Here is a 21,084-nt window from a genome sequence, read left to right as displayed (position 1 = left end):
GGGTCCATTCAGTTCCTTTGTCGGGACCTTGCTTCTGGGATGCTAGGAACTAAGGGAAATTGAGGCTTAAATTGAATAAATATGATAGATGCCCCAGAGTAAATATTATTCGAAGTGAATTAATTCCCAGGTTATAAAAGCATAACATTAACTATCTTCATGTGTCTATATGCAAAAGACATTTCTTAAAGTAAACTATGCAAAGGACATAAAAAAAAGAGAAGAGCAATGTTTCACTTACTAATACAAATCAAGAGATCTCTGAAGAATTTGACTTTACAAGTCACAGGGTCTGGTCAGGGGAAATGAGTGATTAACAGATAGAGAAAGCAGATCACAGAAAAGTTAAAGATGAATACTAAGGAAATGGGAGTGCTTCGAAGCATTGTGATGGGTGTAACCCAATAAACCTAAGCTCCTTGTGGCAGAGGAGAAAGGACAAAACAATGTTATCCTACACATATCTATCTGTCTGTCTGTCTGTCTATTAGTGACTTTCCACCATTCCATAGTTGCATCCTTGGGTAACACCAAATTTTAATGTGAATTCTTAGCACAGACCAAACTGAACGAAGCAGAAAGTCTGGAGGTGGAGTGGGATCAAGTAAGGAATATTTACCATACTGACACTAGTGTATATCACCAGTGGCTCACATTGGAATGTAGTTTAAGTAATCCAAATTGCAACACCCATATCAGTGCTGTTTTGAAACTGTTTTGGGGGGTCTTCGGGGTAGAGATAAAAAGTGAAAGTTGGGATATATGGAAGTTTAATTTTTAGAATGTTTTTATGAGAAGTATCTATATTGCTCACAAAGCAGCTCAACCAGTAGACATTTTCACTAGCAGTGGATAAATGTTTACTATTTACCCACATTCATTACATTGGTTGCTTTTGTTTATTTAAATGCATTCTAGTCTTACTGGTGTAAGGTAATTTTCATTATTAATTTTTATTTCCCTGATGATTTAATGAAGAGCATTTTCTTTGTTCATATACCTAGTTGGCCATATCTATGTCTCATTTAAGGGGTGTTCATCTCTCTTCTCAATAGGGTTGTTTATTTTTTGTTATCATTTGGCTTTATGAGTGATTTATATATCTTGGATATTAGTTATATGAGTTGTTATGTTATATGCTTTGTTATATGAGTGGTGGAAAAACATTTCTCCCAGTCAGTGGGATGTCTTTTTATTCTAGTCATTATTTCCTTTTCAATACAGAAAGAAGCTTTTAATTTGATGTAGTCTCATTTGCTTAATTTTACTAATTGCTGGCCAATGGTATTGAGAGAATGAAGATACCTTTTAGGTGAATGTCATTAAGAGTTCTTCCTATGTTTTATTCCCCTTCCCTCAATACAATTTATAGATTTTGAAATGACATTTAGGTGTTGTGTGTGTGTATAGTGTGTGTGTGTGTGTGTGTGTGTGTGTGTGTGTGTGTTTGGGTCACACCTGACTGTGCTCCACGTTTACTACTGACTGAACCAGGAATCACTCCTGGAGAAGATCAGGGTTATAATAAGGGTTGATGGGGATCAAAACCATCTTGACCATGGTACAGCGTCTCCAGTCTTTGATATCAAGGTCTTTAACATATTTTGAATTAGCTTTGTACATACTGTGAGATAGAGACCCAAGTTCTTATTTTTGCATATGACTGTCCTGTTTTCCCAACACCATTTGTTGAAGACGCTTTTCTTGCTTCACATCCTACTCTCTGCTCCATTGTTAAATATTAACAGTCCTTGTACTTGAGGTTCTGTTTCTGGGCTCTCAATTCAATTACAGTAGTTTGAGAATTTGTCTTTATTCCAGTACTACACTTTCTTGATTACTATAGCTTTATAGTATAATTTAAAGTTGAGGGAGGATAAGTTCACATATTTTATTCTATTTTATTCTAGAATTGCTTTGGCTACTTGGGGGATTTTATTATTCTATATGAATTTCAATGGCATTTGGGCCATATTACTAAAAAATATCATAGGTATTTTCAAAGGAACTAAATTGAATCTCTGTAATGTTTTAAGAAAGACTGTCATTTTGACCCTGGTAATCTTTGTGATCAATGAATAGGGGATTTTTTTTCATTTCCTTGTGTCTTTGTTTATTTCTTTTAGTATTGATATACTTTTTTATATGTCTTTTACTAAACTTATTTTCATGTACTTGATTTTTTGAGATGCAATAATGAATAGAATTTGCTTCCTTCTACTTCATTGTTGATATAATTATGTCCATGGAGTTTATTTCAGAACATGGCATTTGACTGTTAGTTTATTGTTGAAGCTCTTTTTTGTTATTACTTAGGGTTTTTAACTACAATATCACATCAATAGCAAATAATGATAGTTTGACTTCTCTTCCAGTTTGGATAAACTTATGCCTCTTTTTTTTTCATTTTGGGTCACACCCAGCATTGCACAGGGGTTATTCCTGGCTCATGCACTCAGGAATTACTCCTGGCGGTGCTCGGGGGACCATATGGGATACTGGGAATCGAACCCATGTTGGCCGCGTGCAAGGCAAATGCCCTACCCGCTGTGCTATTGCTCCAGCCCCGTTTATGCCTCTTTATTGTCTCATTTTCATGATGAGGATTTACAAAACTATGCTGAATTATAGTGGTGAGACTGTTGGTCTTTATCTCTGCTTGATCTTAGAGAGAAGGTTTTCAGTTTTTCATCATGAGCTATGGTGTTGGCTGTAGGGTTGTGCTGTACATAATACAATAGGATGTAAATTTTATAGTGGTTAAGGTACTAATAGATTAAGAGAACCTAATCTCATTAACATATAAGCACTGAATGAAGAGGCAGCAAAGTTTGTAAATCAAATGCTAATAGACCTGAATATATACATTGACTGCAGCACAATATAATGGGAGACTTCAATACCCCACTATCATCATTGAAAAGATCAATCAGATAAAATATTTGTAAAGAAGAAATAATTCTAAGTGAGGAAATGGAAGAATTGTATATAACAGACATATTCAGGACCATAACACCCCAGAAAAAATACACATTCTACAGATCACATGGAATATTCTTCAAGATAGACCACATGCTGGGAAGGAAATCTAAAACTCACAAAAATAGAAATTATACTAAGTAATTCCTCAGATCACAAAGTAACAAGGACATAAGTCTATAATGAAAGGATCCCTCTAAAAAATTATGTAAGTAAAGTAAAGGCCCTCCCGTTGATCATCGATTTGCTCGAGCGAACCCAGTAACGTCTCCACTGGAGACTTTGTTGTTACTGTGTTTGGCATATCAGGGAGCTTGCCAGGCTCTGCCGTGAGGGCGAGATACTCTCGGTAGCTTGCCGGGCTCTCCGAGAGGGGCAGAGGAATCGAACTCAGGTCTGCCATGTTGACTGCGTGCAAGGCAAACGCCCTACGGCTGTGCTATCACTCCAGCCCTTTCTAATTAGAAAAATGTTGTGAAGGCCTGGAGAGCAGGTAGTTTACTTTCCTTGCACGCAGCCGAACCAGGTTTATCCTCAGCACTCCATATGGTTTTCCAAAGCCCACCAGGAGTCATCCCTGAGCACAAAACCAGAAGCAAGCCTTAATAACAGCCATTTCTTTAATTAAAAAGTTAAAGCTTCTGCATAATAACAGTTGAATCAAAGGAGAAATAAAAAGATTTCTCAAAACAAGTGAGAATGGACACACAAATTATCAGAACCTATGTGATACAGCGTACTAAAGGAGTTCATAGGTATTCAGGCTCACACCAGGAAAAAAGAAAGCTCTAGTAAAAAAATCTCACCACACACTTTGAAGAACTACAGATAGACCAAAATACCAAATACCAAGGTACATGTAAGGCAAGTGATAAGAGTTGAAGCAGAAATCAATGACACCAAAAATAAGTAATACAAAAGGCAGTTGAAATCAGGAAGTAATTCTAAAAGGAATAAATAAGACTGACTAACTGTAAGCTAAAATACCTAATTTAAAACTAATAAAACAAATATTGGCTACCACTTTGCCTAACAGGTGCATGGGATGCTCCAGCCCCACCCCACCCTATAAGCCGTGCTGCCAGGCAGGTGCAGTGGCCTCCCTACAGCTCCCCCAGGACCCCGGTTTCTGACTGGGGGCATGTCCTCTATGTCAGGCGTCTCCTCTGCAGAATGGGTGTGGCCTACTGTGGAACAGAGGGCCGCAATTATTTTCCCCCTTCCCGGTACTGCAGACTTAGGCCACAATTCATATAACCTAATTCTATGGAGAAAATCCTGGCCTCTCAGTCACAATAGGCCAATAGTAGTGTCATATTCCAATTTCACCAAAACTATCACTAAACACAAGAAGCTGCACAAGACCAACATAAAAAGATCATATCCTCCACAACTTCACTAGAGGTCTCACATAAAACAAAGAGGAATGCTTGAGAGCAAGAAAGTATTCTAGAAGGGGAAAAACATGACCATCATCAACTGAGCTCATCCAGAATCCATTCTTGTAGGAAGCGGTAATAGGGATAGAGAACTGGAAGGTTACAACTCCATAATTCCACAACAATATGAAGAAACAGTGAAAATCTCCACCACGAGGAGATGAAGAAAAGATTCCAGAAGCCCCAACAAGGGTTACCCACAAATACTATCTCTCAGATAAAGAATTCAGAGATGAAATGTTGAAGATGTTCAATGAACTCAAAGTAATGATGGAACAGACATTCAGTAAATTAGTGGAGGACATGAAAGAAACAATATAATGGCCCACCAAGAAAATACAGGCATGAGACCATAAATTTCAAAGCTACAAACAGAAGTGACACAAATAAAGGTATTGGTAGATGAAATAAAAAACTCAGTGGGTGCCCTCAACAGTAGAATGGCTATAGCCAAAGACAGAATCACTGAGCTTGAAGATGAACTGCAGAATGCTTACAGGCAATAACAAACAATGGAAAAAAACCTTAAATTAGCTCTAGGGTAAATCAGAGTCCTAGGAAACGACCTCAAGAGGAACAACATAAGAATCATCAGAGTACCAGAAGGACAGGGAAGTAACTCCAACGAAAAAGTCACAGTTAGAGAAATCATTGCTAAGAAGTTCTCAGAGTTAAAGAATGCAGACATACAGATCCAAGGAGCCAGAAGGGTGCCAACTAAAAGAGACCAGAATAAAAACTCTCCAAGGCATATCATAGTCAGAATTATGAATGCTGTGGACAGAGACACAATACTACAAGCAGCAGTGTCAAAAAAGGAAATCACATACAAAGGAGTACCCCTTAGATTTACAGCAGGCCTATCAGAGGAAACTCTACAAGCCTAAAGACAATGGTGGGATATAGGGGAAAAAAACTCAATGAAATGAACACTTCACCAAGAATAGTTTATCCGGCTAAACTCTCACTCAAACTCAAAGGAACGATACACTATTTCGTGGATAAACAACATCTCAGGAACTTCATAGACTCAAAACCAAACTTAAAAGAAGGACTAAGTGGACTACTTGTAAGACAAGAAAAACCTGTACAAGCACAACAAACCCCTACAGAATGATGGCACAAACCCCCATGGCAATAATCTCTCCCGATGTCAATGGCCTAAATGCACCAATCAAGAGACACAGAGTGGCAAAATGGATTTGGAAACTAAACCCACATTCTGCTACCTACAAGAAACACATCTAAATGGTCAGAGCAAACACAGACTCAAAATCAAAGGATGGAAAACAATCCTGCAAGCAAACAACTTCCTCAGAAAAGCTGTTGTGGTCATCTGATAACATAGACTTCAGGCTAAAAAAAATTAGAAGGGACAGCAAAGATCATTTTTTACTAATATATCAAGTGATATAGGTTCAACAGGAAGAAATCACACTACTTAATGTATATGCACCAATGAGGAACCAGCTAAATACTTAAAACATCTGCTAACAGATATTAATGAGGACATTGCTAGCAATGCAATAGTAGTTGGAAACTTCAACACTGCTCTATCACCTCTAGATAGATCAACAAGATTAAAACTCAGGAAGGAAACACCGACTTTGAAGGAAGAGATAGAAGAGAGAGGGCTAATAGAGGTATACAGGGCTTTGCATCCCAAAAAGAAAGAATACATCTTTTCTAGATAACACGGGACATTCTCTAAAATAGACTATGTGCTGGGTCACAAAACAAACCTCAAAGGAATCAGGAAGATAGAAATTGTATCTACTATCTTTTCAGACTATGATGCACGGAAGATCATAATCATGCACAGACATGGAGAACCAAATCAAACACCTGGAAATTAAACAACTCAATATTGAATAATGAGTGGGTCAGGAAGGAAATCAAAGAAGAAATCAAAAGATACCTGGAAACAAATGAGAATGAAGACAAGATTCATTCATGATTCATGAGAATGAAGACATGATACCAGAACCTATGGGGCGCAGCTAAAGCCGTGTTAAGGGGAAAATTTATAGCTCTGTAAGCATTCCTCAGGAAGGAAGAAAGGGTCTAAATACATAACTTAACTTCACAGCTCAAGATCTTAGAAAGGAACCAACGAAAGAAGCCCAAACCAGGCAAAAGGAAAGAAATAACAAAACTTAGAGCAGAAATTAACAACATGGAAACCAAAAAAATAATCTGAAAGATCAATGAAACCAAGATTGGTTCTTTGATAAAATAAAAAAATTGATAAACCACTAGCAAGACACATAAAGAAAGAGAGAGAAAGAACCCTAATAAACCGAATCAGAAATGAAAAAAGGGATATCACAACACAAAACAAGGAAATTCAAAAGATCATCAGAGAGTACTTTGAAAGTCTGTATGCCATGAAACAAGAGAATCTAGAAGAAATGGATAAATTCCTGGATTACTATAATCCCCCAAGGCTGAATCAAGGTCAACAAACCTCCACAAATAGATAAAAAAATTCTGGGAAAAGAGAAGATTGGAGGTATCACCTTCCCCAACTTCAAACTCTACTACAAAGTCGTAATAACTAAAACAGCATGGTACTGAAACAAAGACAGAGCCGCAGACCAATGGAACAGGGTTGAATATCCTGACACATACCCTCAAATATACGATCATCTAATCTTTGATAAGGGAGCAAGAAATGTGAAGTGGAGCAAGGAAAGCCTCTTTAACAAATGGTGCTGTCAATATTGGACAACTACATTTAAAAAATGGGCTCAGATCTCTGCCTAACACCATGTAAGAAAATCAGACCAAAATGGATTAAAGACCTCAACCTCAGACCAGAATCCACAAAATACATTGAAGACAAGGTTGGCAAAACTCTCAATGACATTGAAGCTATTGGTATCTTCAAAGATGACACACCACTGGCCAAGCAAGTGGAAACAGAGATAAACAAATGGGACTATATTAAACTAAGAAGCTTATGAAATCTGCACTTGTTTGTTCATTGCAGCACTCTTTACAATAGCCAGAATCTGGAAAAAACCTGAGTGCCTGAGAATAGATGACTGGTTAAAGAAACTTTGGTACATTTACACAATGGAGTACTATGTAGCTGTTAGAAAAGATGAAGTCATGAAATTTACATACAAGTGGTACTACATGGAAAGTATCATGTTAAGCGAAATGACTCAGAAAGAAAGGGATAGACATAGAAAGATTGCATTCATCTGGGGAACATAAAGTAACAAAATAGGAGACTAACACCCAAGAATAGCCGAGATAAGTACCAGGAGGTTCACTCCATGGCTTGGAGGCCAGCTGCACATGCTAGTGGAAAAGGCAGCTTAGATAGAGAAAGGAGCACCAGGTAAAGGGTGTTGGGAGGATCCTCCCAGGATGGGAGAAGCATGCTGAAAGTAGACTATAGACCAAACATGATTGCCACTCATTGCCTCTTTTGCAAACCACAACACCCAATAGGAGAGAGAGAGAGAGAGAGAGAGAGAGAGAGGGAGAGAGAGAGAGAGAACAAAAGGGAATGCCCTGCCACAGAGGCAGGGTGGTGTGGGGGGATGAGGGGTGGGAGAGATACTGGGATCCGTGTTGGTGGGAAATGGGCACTGAAGGAGGGATGGGTATTTGATCATTGTATTATTGAAACCCAAGCACAAAAATTTGTAAACTGTACCTCATGGTGTCTCACTAATAAAAATTAAAAAAAAAACAGTGACCAAAATACAAAGATAGTCAACAGAATGGGAAAGGATATTTACACAATACCTATCAGATAAGGGTTTGATATCAAGGATATACAAGGCTATACTAGTTGAACTCTACAAAAAGAAAACATCCAACCCCATCAGAAAATGGGGCAATGAAATGAACAGAAACTTTCTCAAGGAAGAAATACGAATGGCAAAAAGGCACATGAAAATATGCTCTTTATCACTAATCATGAGAGAAATGCAGATCAGAACAAAAACAACCAGTGTTGGCATGGATTGGGGAGAAATGGACTCTCCTACACTGCTGGTGGGAATGCCAACTGGTTCTGCCCTTTTGGAAAACAGTATGGACGATTCTCAAAAAATTACAAATTGAGCTCCCATTTGAACCAGCAAAACCACTCTGGGAATATATCCTGGAGAGACAAAAAAAGTATAGTCAAAATGACACCTGCACTTGTATGTTCATTGCTGTACTGTTTACAATAGCCAAAATCTGGAAAAAACTCGAGTGTCCAGGACCAGATGAGTAGTTAAAGAAACTTTAGTACATCTACACAATGGAATACTATGCAGCTGTTAGTAAAGATGAAGTCATGAAATTTGCATACAACTGGTTCTACATGGAAAGTATCATGTTAAGTAAAAAGAGTCAGAAGAAGAGGGAGTGACATAGAAAGATTGCACCCATCTGTAGTATATAAAGTAACAGAATGGGAGACTGACACCCAAGAATGGTAGATATAAGGACCAGGGGGTTTATTTCATGGCCGCCTCAAATTCTAGGAGAAAAGGCAGATCAGATAGAGAAGGAAATACCAAGTAAAGGTATTTGGAGGACCAGCTCAAGTTGGGAGATGCGAGCTGAATGTAGACTATAGATCAGACACAATGGCCATTCAATACCTTAGTGCAAACTACAACACCCCAAAGGAAAGAGAAAAAAAAAGGGAGTTCACTGCCTCAGAGGCGGGATGGGGTGGTAGGGGCATTGTGTGGGGTGGTGGGAGAGATACTGTGGTCATTGGTGGTGGAGAATGGGCACTGGTAGAGGGATGAGTACTTGATCGTTGTATGACTGAAATGTAAGCATGAAAGTTTATAAGTCTATAATTGTACCCCACGGTGATTCACTAAATTTTTTTAAATAAATAAGTAAATAAATATTAAAGGTCAATGACGAAATTACGGGCTGGAGCGATAGCACAGCAGGTAGGGTGTTTGCCTTGAACGCAGCCAACATGGCTGACCTGAGTTCGGTCCCTCCGCCCTTCTCAGAGAGCCCGGCAAGCTACCGAGAGTATCTTGCTCGCACAGCAAAGGCTGGCAAGCTACCCGTGACGTATTCAATATGCCAAACACAGTAACAACCAAGTCTTACAATGGCGACGTTACTGGGACTGCTCAAGAAAATCGATGAACAACGGGAGGACAGTGACAGCGATGAAATTACAACACTTCAGAAATACAAAAGGTCGTAAGTATTTACTACAAACATTTATATGACACAAAACTTGAGAAATTAATAGAAATATGTTGGTTTTTAGAATCAAGCATATGCCCAAGGTTTATTAAAAGGAAATAGAAAATATAAACACAAAAATATCTGTAACAAAACTGAAATTGTAATTTTAAAACTGAGGAACAAAATTAGTGTTCAGATAGGTTCTGCTGAAACATCAAAGATAACTTACTGAACATTCTCCTCAAACCTTTCCACAATATAGAAGAAAGGCCAGCTCCCTCTAATAGCTTTTAGGAAGTTTGTATTACCCTATCCAAAAAATAAGATAGATGTATTATAAGAAAAAAATTTAAAACGAGTACTGCTGATGAATATTTGGTGCAACAAATCTGAGTGAACCTACTCCAACTTATATCAAGCAAATGATACACCATGATCAAATGGGTTTCATCACAGGGATTCAAAGATGGCTCAATACATGCATAATATATACACTATGTTAACAAAACTAAAGATAAAGGTCATATGATGGTTTATATCTACTTATACAGATACAAACTGTGAGAATCTTTGGAGTAAAATCAGTATTGAGGAGTAAGTTTATAGCAAGAAAATGCCCCAAATCATAGTGAACTGAATAAAACAATAAACAAAAAAAATCATGCATCATCAAATTGAATTTATCTAAGGGATAAAAGGATGATTCAATATACTCAAATAATTGTGTAATACAACATATCAACAAAAATAAAGATGAAAATTATATTATTATGTTGTTATGAAGAGATTAACAAGATTAAATGTCTACTCATTTGATGATCCCTCAACAAAATATGAATAGTAAAAACATACTTTAAGATGGTGATGGCCATATACAGCAAACCCACAGTCAACATCATATTCAGTAGCAAAAACTTAAAGTTTTCCTTCAGATAACAGACACAAGAAAAGATGTTCTCCACTATTATTTGTTATAATTTTGGAACTCTTTTCAACAGAAATCAGACAAAAATAATCATAGGGATTGATATTGGAAAGCTATAAATAGGTTAAATTATAAATATTTATAGATGATATGATAATACCCTAGCACAGTGGGTAGGGCATTTGCCTTGCATGTGGCCAACCTAGCCAACCCAGGTTTGATTCCTCTGGCCCTCTTGGAGTGCCTGGCAAACTACTGAGAGTATCTCGCCCGCATGGCAAAGCCCGGCAAGCTACCCGTGACATATTTGATATGCCAAACAAAGAAACATCAAGTCTCACAGTGGAGACATTACTGGGCCCGCTCGAGAAAATCGATGAACAATGGAAGGACAGTGACAGTGACAGTGATGATAATACCCCTAAAAAACTTATATACATATTAAGCCAATACAGCAAGGTAGCAGGCTAGAAAATCAATATACAAAAGTACATTAAATTAATACAAAATACATTAAAATACATCAAACAACAAACTAGAAGAGAGATCAATTTAAAAAGACAATTTAAAATAGCATCCAAATTCATCAAATTCCTAGGAATCAACTTAACTAATAATAATTAAATGGGACTAAATCAAACTAAGAAGTTTTTACATTGCAAAGGATACTCAGGCTAGATGCCAAGGCAACGAAACTCCCATGCAGACTGGTCTGCAAGCCAATGAATCACCCCAGTTCCACAGTTCCTGGCATGCTTCTGCACACACACACATGCAAACCTTTCAACTCTATAACCCTGACAGTGAAGCAGGGTATAACAAATTAGAAGGGTAAGTAGCATAGGAGCTCATTAAGCTCAATGAAAACAGTAACACAGAAGGCTCAACTTGCAACAAACAGAAAATTTTCAGAAAAGAAGATATACAATAACTTTAATAAAACCATTATGAGATATAACAAAATTTTCACAAATTTTCATTTAATGTACTGCTTTTTTGATAATTCCCATTTACCGTTTTATTGTAATAAAGTAATATAAAATAAATATTTTGTTCCTGCTAAGGAGGTAGGCTTTAAAGATGGGTGGGAAATTGGAGAAAAAAGGTGACACTAATCATTGAAGGTTAGAACCGGAAAGTCCAAAATAACTGCATTATGAACAACTTTGCAAACCATATTGTTCAGATGAAGTTAGAAAAAGAAGACACTAGGGCTAAAAAAAAAGATACCCTATTGAGTGAGATAAAATATAATTTAAAATATAAAATATAATTTAATGGATGCATAACATCCATTAAATAAAAGGCTAATATTCAAGAATATATAAAAAAATCAAAAAGCTCAACAACAATAATTCTATTAAAAATCAGAGAAGTGATAAACACCCATTTCCACAAAAAGAATATTCAGACAGGATGGAGATGTTTGGGAAAAGTATTTATGACATATTCTTAGAGAAATTCAAATAAAAATGACATTCTTACACTAAATTAATTCAAAAAGATTTATGCACACCAATGTTCATTGCAGTACAATAACCAGGAAAAAGATATAGAAACAACTCTGATGTTCAAAAACTAAGAATGAATAATGATACTTGTTTCTATACAGAATGGAATATTATGCAGGTCTAAGCAAAGTTGAAACTTTATATTTTACTGAAAATTAGATGGAACTGGAAAGTATTATGCTATGCAAAATGTCAGACAAATAAGGAAAAATACCAGATAATCCAACTCATCTGTGCTGTACAGAGAAATAAAGGGAGAGAGTATCATATGATGACAAAGACTTGACCTTGGATTACAAAACACATATTACCAAGAAGTGGGGGAGATTACATTGGGTAAAAGAAGAGGCAGGTACGAAATAATGAAAGGTCAATGGTGACACTTGGGTAGTGGTGAGATGCAGTAATTTTTAGTATCAAGCCATGAATGTTAACACTATTGTAACCATGTTGCTTAAATTATAATGAGGATGACGATGATGAAAAGAGAGAAAAGAAAAGATGATGAAAAGAGGAAAGAAAAGAGAGGAGTGAGAAGTAAAAGAAGGAGCAGGAAGAGGATAAGAAGAAATAATAATGGAGAAAAGAAAACAATTATTAATATATATGGAGATTTATGCCACTAGAGATCTGCAATGAAAGAAGAAAAATTCCAGAAGAATGGTATGATGTACTATCAAATCCAGAGTGCAACAGAAACAACTCTTTTGCTTCTCTCCTGACCTGTAAGACAATGCCAATATTTAACTAGTGCTCTTAAGAAAGATGTTTACTCCACATCTTATCCTTAAAAATGATTAACCTCCAATTCAAACAGAGCCTACAAGTTCCTCATTCCTGGTTGTAATTTGTGAATTGACTGAATGTGAACACAGCCAGTGTATTTTAAAATCTACCACATTTTTTAGTTTTCTACATAATTTGAAAGATTTTCCAACTTCTAGAAATTTAGTTTTATTAAAAATACACTTCCTTTTAAGTTTCTGCTTTAATTCCAGTCTAGGCAATATTATTTATAATACTATTAAAGTTAAGATTTAATGCATAAAACATTACAGTATCATACTGTTCACCAGACTGTCCACTTCTCCCCACCATTTGTCCAGTGTTCATGTCCTCCTTCTTTTTCTCTCTTCAATGCCCAGCTATGGTAAGCGTCCTCTGAAGACTAGTTTTGTGTCTATGGCCTTTGAGCATTTATTTCCTTACTATATTTCTATATATTTCACATGTGAGGGAAAACACTCTGTATCTGACCCTCCTCTTCTAATTAAATTCCCATCCAAATTGTATGATTTTATCTTCTCTTAGACCCAAGTAAGTATTCCATTGTCTTTACGGTCTATGTGTTCCATAGTTTATCCAGTATCAGTTATTGGGCATTTGTGTTGTCTCCAGAATCATGCTATTGTGAAGAGTGCTGGAATGACTATAGGTCTGCAAAGTCTTTGCTGAATAGAGTTTTGGGGCCCATGGCTAGATGCCAAAACATGGAACCACTGCGTCATATGGAAGCTCCATTCCTAGTTATATGAGAAGTGTGTTCATATAGTTTTCCAAAATATTTGGACCAGTCAACTTCCTCACTAGGCATTAATAATTGTTCCTTTTAGCCCACATCCATGCAAGCTCTGGTTGTTTTATTCTTTGTTATGTGTGCAGTTTTACTGGTGTGAGATGATCCAGTCTTGGGACAGACCCTGTAGTACTCAGGACTCACTCCTGGCTTTGTGCTCAGGGATCACCCCTGGTGGTGCTGAGGATCAAACCTGAATTGGACATTGCAAGACCAGGATCCTGCCCACTATACTGTCTCTCTGACTCTCTGCTGTTTTGATTTGTATTTCTCTGATTGGTAAACAATGAAGTGAATATTTTGTCATATACATATGTAATTTGTCTTCTTTGAGGAAATTTCTGTTCATCTCATTTTTTTAATTATTAAAAAACTTTGGAAAATGACTGAGGTACTGTGATTTACAACGTTTATTGTAGTTTCTCATGCATACAATTCCAGCAATACACATGCATTGCCAGTGTACCCAGCTCACTTCCCCAATTCTCCTAATTTCCCTCCCTTTTGTCTCCCTCTACCGAACTCAGTTTAGTGGATCAGTTCTCTTGTGTTGCTTTTGGTTGTTTGTTGCTACTTTTCCATGTATCTTAAGTATCATATATTAGAGAGGTCATTCTGAATCTATGGGCTGGAGCGATAGCACAGCGGGTAGGGCTTCGCCTTACAAGCGGCCAACATGGCCGACCCGAGTTCGATTCCTCCGCCCCTCTCGGAGAGCCCGGCAAGCTACCGAGAGTATTCGATATGCCAGACACAGTAACAACAAAGTCTCCAATGGAGACGTTACTGGGCCCACTCGAGCAAATCGACGATCAACGGGAGGGCCTTTACCTTTTTATTCTGAATCTATAGCTATACTTTTGAATAGGATAATTCAATTAAACTCCGTTTAATTCAGAGATATATCCTTTAATTCCATTTTTGTTGTGGCAAATCTCATGATTTTGTTATTTTTGAAAGCTGCATAATATTCCATTCTGTCTAAATAGAAATGTGTATATGTGTGTATATTCATATGTATGTATCACAATTTTTTGATCCTTTCATCTGTAGCTGGGCATTTGGGCTGTTTTCATATCCTGGCTATTGTACTAAGTGCTGCAATGGAATATCGGTGTGCATAGAGCTTTTCAAGTTAGTGAAGAGTGTTTATTATGTTTGTTTCATGAACACACATATTATGAAGTTAGGTTTAGGTTCTATTTAGCTGTAAACTCTTGAAGATTTGAAATGCAAGTGGCCTTAATGTCACATAAAATATTATTTAAAATGATTCTATTTAACAACCTTAATGCTCTAATCCTTGCTTTTCATATAACTGAGTGAATTAGACTGAGGGGTGGACAGCTTTTCCAGACACTCAAGAAACGGAAGAGCAGAATTTTGAGTCCTGTCTGACAAATCCTAAATCTCTGATATTTATAAGGTGTTGGGCATTGCCATTTTATTCGAGGTCTCCTGTCTTACGAAGCATGTGAAGCTTTTAAATCCTGTTTTACAGAATAGAAAAAGGAATATTATGGCCTGTGTCTGCTCAACTTGACAGAGACCTGAAGGATCCAATTTACATAGTTTGATTTTAAGATCACATGGGCAGCAATATGAATGAAGGTAGAGGGTATCATGCAGAGTAAAGTGAATCAGACAGGGATAGATACAGAATGGTCTCTCTCTCATACACAGGATTTAAAGATACACAGCAAGGTAACATCATTGATCCAAAGGCAACACAATGAGCTAACTGATCCACACACCTGAGAGGGAGAGATTAGCAAAGGGTGTGGTGTTGACATTATGTGCATGGAAAGTCAATATGTGAATAGTATTGTAAACTACAAATCTCAATCAATATAATAAAAATAAATAACATAGACTTGAGACTAGAGAAGTAATACAGTGGGCAAGGTTTTTGCCTTGCATGTGCCTGAGATGTGTTCAATCCTTGTGACCTCCCAAGCCCACTGGAACTCATCCTGAAGCACAGAACCAGGACTGAGGCTTGAGCATCACTGGGTTTTACCTCCAAACCATAAAATAAAACCATATAGTTTTGATTTTGAAGTATGCAAAGGGCATGAAGGGGTCAGGGAAAAAGGAAATATCAATGTAGATGTTTAATATCAAGAGGATGTCTACTTCTATAGAACACTAGGTTTCCATCAACTTCTGGTCTTCATACCTGTACTGCTACCACTGACAACACTTCCACGGAGATCCGATTAAACTCATCAAAGCAGCCCCAGGCACCCGTCTGTGCCAGGCCCTTGTAGATGTTGCCACAGGACTGCAACAGAAATGTACAATGATTACATTACCAGCAGTGCTGAGTTTATCATGCACATGGAAGTCATTTTAAATGTTTTATTCTAGCAATTTTCAGTTCCCTAAAGACTACTTGTGAGAATTTGTATTAACATTTCAAGAACAATTAAATGTTTAATGACTACAGATGTCAACATCAGTCATGGGATCAAACAGAACCTTTCAAGAACACTAGGACCAAAATTCTTTAAAAATGTCATCATGCTTACATCAAGCTTACATTGCTGTTGATTCTGTAGATTTCAAAATCCCAGGAAATAAATAAAAGATTATTGTTCTCATACCATACAGACAAAAACCTTTCTACTGAGACTTTGGCAAGCACTGGTGGAAAAGTTTATGTCTATATCTTTAAATCTACGCTCAAATACCCAAGTTTCTCAGAGTGATAGGGAACTGAAGATGAGGCAAGACAGAGGGAGAAGAGATGATAACAATTAAGAAAACTAAAGTATGGATTAATATTTTTGTATAAGAAAATTTTAGAATAAGAGTAAGTAAAGGACATTCTGAGGACTCAGTGTGAACTAGCAAACTAAGGAGCAACAGAAAGGAAATATTATTAAGGAGACATTCAAAATCACTGTCAAGGAGACATCAATAAAATGCTGGGGAAATGAAAATAGGAAAGTTCCTTTAATTTACTCAAGAGCACTGTGGGGGTGGCATTCAAGAAGTGCTCAGGAGGCCCAGGGTTCCCTTGCAGTGATTGTGGATGATCTCTCAAGCTTCTTAATGCAAGGAACTGAGGTGTGCAGTGCTGCATGGCTGTGTAGCACCAGGAATTACATGGCCCACCTGAGTGGTACTCAGGGGTCTTCAGGGCCACACCTTATGTGTTGGGAGCCTCCAGGACTGCATCTGGCAATGCTTGGGATAGTATGTGGTGCTGGAAATTGAACCATGGTCAGCTACATGCAAGCCTATATTGTTTCTCTGGTCCCTCAGTGGAATTTTTGCTCAACAGTTCTGTGCATATTTTATGTCCAAGACACAGGACATCAGGATACAAGCCCATGGAGCTAAGTTGTAGTAATGAAGTATATAAATAATATTGACAAATATCTACATGATCAATTTATGATGCATAAAATAAAACTTAAATGTCATAGGCTTCAGAGAGGATTGAATCAAAGTGTTCCAGAGTGATCAGCTTTTCCTCAGAGGTAAAATTTATACAGTACTAATAGCACTTTCCAAAGTTTATTTTATGGAATGTCAAATCAGGTAGATATTCCTTGAGGAAAAGTCATTTACAACAGTAAATATGGAAAATACTATATCCAATAATTAATGTTCGCCAATTTATAGTATGCATTAGACTATTTATAAAATGAATGACATTTACTTTATTGAGTCTTAGTATTCTGGAATAAAAAATAAATTTAAGTTTATTATTGAGCTAGAAGTATTTTCCTTGTGACCCTGGTTTTCTCATAATGTACTTGTAAAAACAGTATATTGTAAAGAACAGAATATCATAAAGTCAGAAGATTTGTGTTGTTGGTGTCTCACAGAAATACATGACATAGGTTAAAAAATCATTACATGTACAGAGAAAAATAAAGGTATAATTTTGGTTGGAAAGTAGAATTACTAAAGTAGTCTGTGGCTATGAAAAAGTCCTAAATTGTCCTAAGGGATATTTGGGGATTTGGAATAGAAGAAAATATGATAAAGTCACTATGAGTGTAGAGTTAGTATATCAGAACGAGGATGTTTCTTTATTAGTGTCTTTGACCCTACTACAATAGTACAATGGTATATCAGTTAGATAGAAAATTAACTAGGCAATTAGCTTGATTGACTTTCCATAAGATGGTTAGTTGGGTGTTACAGAAAGAACAGTAAGAATGGTGAGATAGCTCAAGTGGGAAAGCAAATATACAAGGACTCGAGTTTAATACTCTGACCTACATGCCACTCACTCCCTTCCCACCCCAGCTCTACCAAATATGGCCACAGAGGCCCCTGTACACCACTAGGCCACTTGCTATGCCTGAGAATCACCAGGAGCAACTTCAGAACCCTGTGCTCCATTAAGTGTGGTGCCAATTAATAAACAAGAATAGGGGACAGTGATAATACAGGAATTTAGAAGTTTACACTGAATATGGCTGATCCCAGTCCAATCCAAGGTACCACATAGTCCTCAGAGCACTTCTAGGAGTGATCCCTGAGTACGGGGCCAAGAGTGTCTCCTCTGCATCAGTGCTATGGAAAAAAATCCCAAAAACCAAGAATAATGTTGAATGACTGGAAGCAAGGGACAATCTTCATGTCTTTTTAAGTTAAGGTATCTTATCATTATTTATAATAATGCTAATATTAATGGTTTAGTTATACGATGTTAGTATGCCATACCTACCATCAAAGTACCAAGATCCCTGCAGAATTATCTTTTTTTCCCAGAATTATATTTTTATAGGGATATCCCCAGCTGTGCTCTGTTCTGGGTGCAACTCCCAGCAATGCTCAATCAAGTGAAGGTTTTGGACAAGCCCTGCCTTCTAGAATTATTTTAAATTTAATTTTAATTTCCAGTATCTATTATGTGATTTATATATATATATATAAATATTGAGTCAACTTAATATGATTATTTAATATTTTCCCTCGAAAAGACAGTATGCTTTCAAAAGGGATTTAAGATAGCTTATAAATGGTATTTAATGAAAATATGAAAATACAACAAAATGTTTAAGACAAAACAGAAATACTAAAATAGTTAATTAGGTATGCACTTAAAATAATCTACTTATGGTATTCTTGTGACCAGAATAATAAAAGTATAACCTAATGAATTTTTTGCTTCTTTCTTTTTTTGTTGTTAAAAAAATCTGAAAATCACTGCAAAATGCAAAAACAATGAGTACCTAAAAGAAAAATACAGGCTTGTTTAGTCTCTTGAGGGCATCACTTGCTAGAAGTAAAGGCTCATTTAATGTTTTCAGAAGTTATATTCCCACTCTCCTTCATTAGCACATTTAACTATGTCACTTTCACAGGACAGCACAATATTACTTTTATATGAAGACTTATAATCAACCATTTATGAGCCATTCTGAGACTCTAGGTAAAATATTGAACACAGGCTTTTGCACATATATATTCAGCTTTTTCATTTTACAGATGATAAAAGGAGGACCTTGAAGGTGAAATAATTCGCCTTGGTCAAAAAGCTCATAAATAGAAGGAAATTCCATAATACTGAAGTCTATGGGGAGGTCACAGAGGTTTAGGGTCAAAACCTGGAGGTCTCCAGTGAAGGAACAAGCAGTAGTCCTTCCCTCTGAGCCTCTCAATTAGGCCGAGTTAAGGACAAGCATGGTCCTAGATTTGGAAGGCTGCCCAGTTTCTATCCCCACTGAGGCTGAGAATATACCTTGTAGTCCATCTGTTCTGAGCAGTTAAACACATAAACCATGATGCCCAGTGCTCGACCCAGATCCTTAGTCGTCTCAGTTTTGCCTGTACCTGCAGGTCCTGCCGGAGCCCCACTCATAGTCAGGTGTAGAGACTGGGTAAGAGTGATGTAGCACCTACCAAAAATAGGAGGACAAAGGTCATTTTGGGGGCCACAAGAAGTTCGACAAACAGTTCTGGTCTCGTTGGGTCCTAACGAAATAGAGTTGAGGTCCAAATTCATGGCAGAACTCCTCCCTAACTCTTGTTCTCTGTCCACTAATATCACTTTCTGTGTCCTTTTGGTGATGGTGTTCCTGCTCTGGAGGACATCAGCGGTCCTCTTCCACATTCTTCATATTGCTCCTGCCTACTCTTCTGGATTCACTTCTTAGTGCTATCCTTTTCTTTTTTCCCACTTCCCCAGCTCATATAAAACCATCTTTCTTAGTTCTTTCATCTTAATGTTTTTGTTATCCCAAATTATTGTTTATAAGTTTAAATCCCAAAGGCAATAGTTAGCATTTGGCAGTGGGGCCTTTGGGAGCAGTTTAATTTATACAGTTGGAGCTCTCATGAATTAAATTAGTATCTTATTAAAGAGGGTCCAGAGGGATATTTTGACTTGTTTACCTTAAGAAAACACTGCTGAAAGGAGGTAAAGTGGTAAGCATGATATCATTTCAGTAATAGTATTTTTAAATTTTATTTCATGTTTTATAAAGGTAAAGGCCCTCCCATTGTTCGTCGATTTGCTCGAGCGGGCCCAGTAAAGTCTCCATTGGAGACTTTGTTGTTACTGTGTTTGGCATATCGAATACGTCATGGGGAGCTTGCCAGGCTCTGCCGTGCGGGCAAGATACTCTCAGTAGCTTGCCGGCTCTCTGTTCTGTCCTTCCTGCATAACCTCAGGAATAGTTGATAGTTTATTGGACTGAGGAAAAGAGAAAAACACCTTAAGAGGTATTTTGCCCCTGGGCAGTCAGGAAGGGCTTTTTTATGTTGATTTGGCTACCTGACTGGGTAGAGTGTCAGCCTAGACTAGAAGGGAGCTGGAGAATGAGAGAGCAGGGCAAAAAGATGGACCACAGAGAGAGTAGCAAGGAGAACTTGTGCTTGAGAGAACCTAGGCACTCCATAACATAAATTTCTTCTATGGGATAAACTTCCTTGTAATAAACTGCTACAAAGATCACCGGCATGGCCCTCATCTCTTCCTTCGTCTGCCCTTGGCCAACAGCCGTCCAGATCCAGGCCTCACACAGCGGCTCTTGGGCACCGAACACGGGCGATGAGATAGAGCCGTCCAGAGAGCCCGTGAACACACAACCTTCTGCGTGCATAGTTTTTTACAGGCTGGAGCAGAAGCACAGCGGGTAGGGTATTTGCCTTACATGCAGCCGACCTGGGTTTGATTTCTCCAACCCTCTTGGAGAGCCCGGCAAGCTACTGAGAATATCTTGCCCTCACAGCAAAGCCTGGCAAGCTCCCTGTGACATATTTGATATGCCAAAAACAGTAACAACAATTCTCACAATTTATTGTGAGATATTACTGGTGCCTGCTTGAGCAAATCGATGAACAACGGGAGGACAGTGGACAGTGGATTTTATTTTTATAAAGAAACTCATAATATTTGATTACATTTAATATTGGAACACCAATCCCACCACCATTAATTACACCCTCCCACCACCATATTTCAGATACTTCCATCCTGAACCCCAGCCCCTGCCCCAAAGCAGAACTGAAATA

General features: G+C 37.5%; 1 protein-coding gene across 1 annotated transcript in view; it reads right to left on the bottom strand.

Moving 5' to 3' along the window:
• Positions 1-21,084, bottom strand: part of DNAH9 (dynein axonemal heavy chain 9) — a 577,218-nt gene that overhangs the window by 335,433 nt on the left and 220,701 nt on the right. Inside the window, exons 27-28 of the mRNA XM_056117744.1 lie at positions 19,310-19,466; positions 15,782-15,886 (exon numbers count right to left, since the gene is read on the bottom strand). Of these exons, the coding sequence (XP_055973719.1) occupies positions 15,782-15,886; positions 19,310-19,466 (262 nt within the window). The remainder of the gene's footprint in view (positions 1-15,781; positions 15,887-19,309; positions 19,467-21,084) is intronic.

The sequence above is a fragment of the Sorex fumeus genome, unplaced genomic scaffold (assembly GCF_029834395.1).
Source record: "Sorex fumeus unplaced genomic scaffold, SorFum_2.1 ptg000036l, whole genome shotgun sequence".
NCBI lineage: Eukaryota > Metazoa > Chordata > Mammalia > Eulipotyphla > Soricidae > Sorex > Sorex fumeus.
The sequence above is the reverse complement of the archived record's forward strand: the minus strand, read 5'-3'. Positions and strand labels throughout refer to the sequence as shown.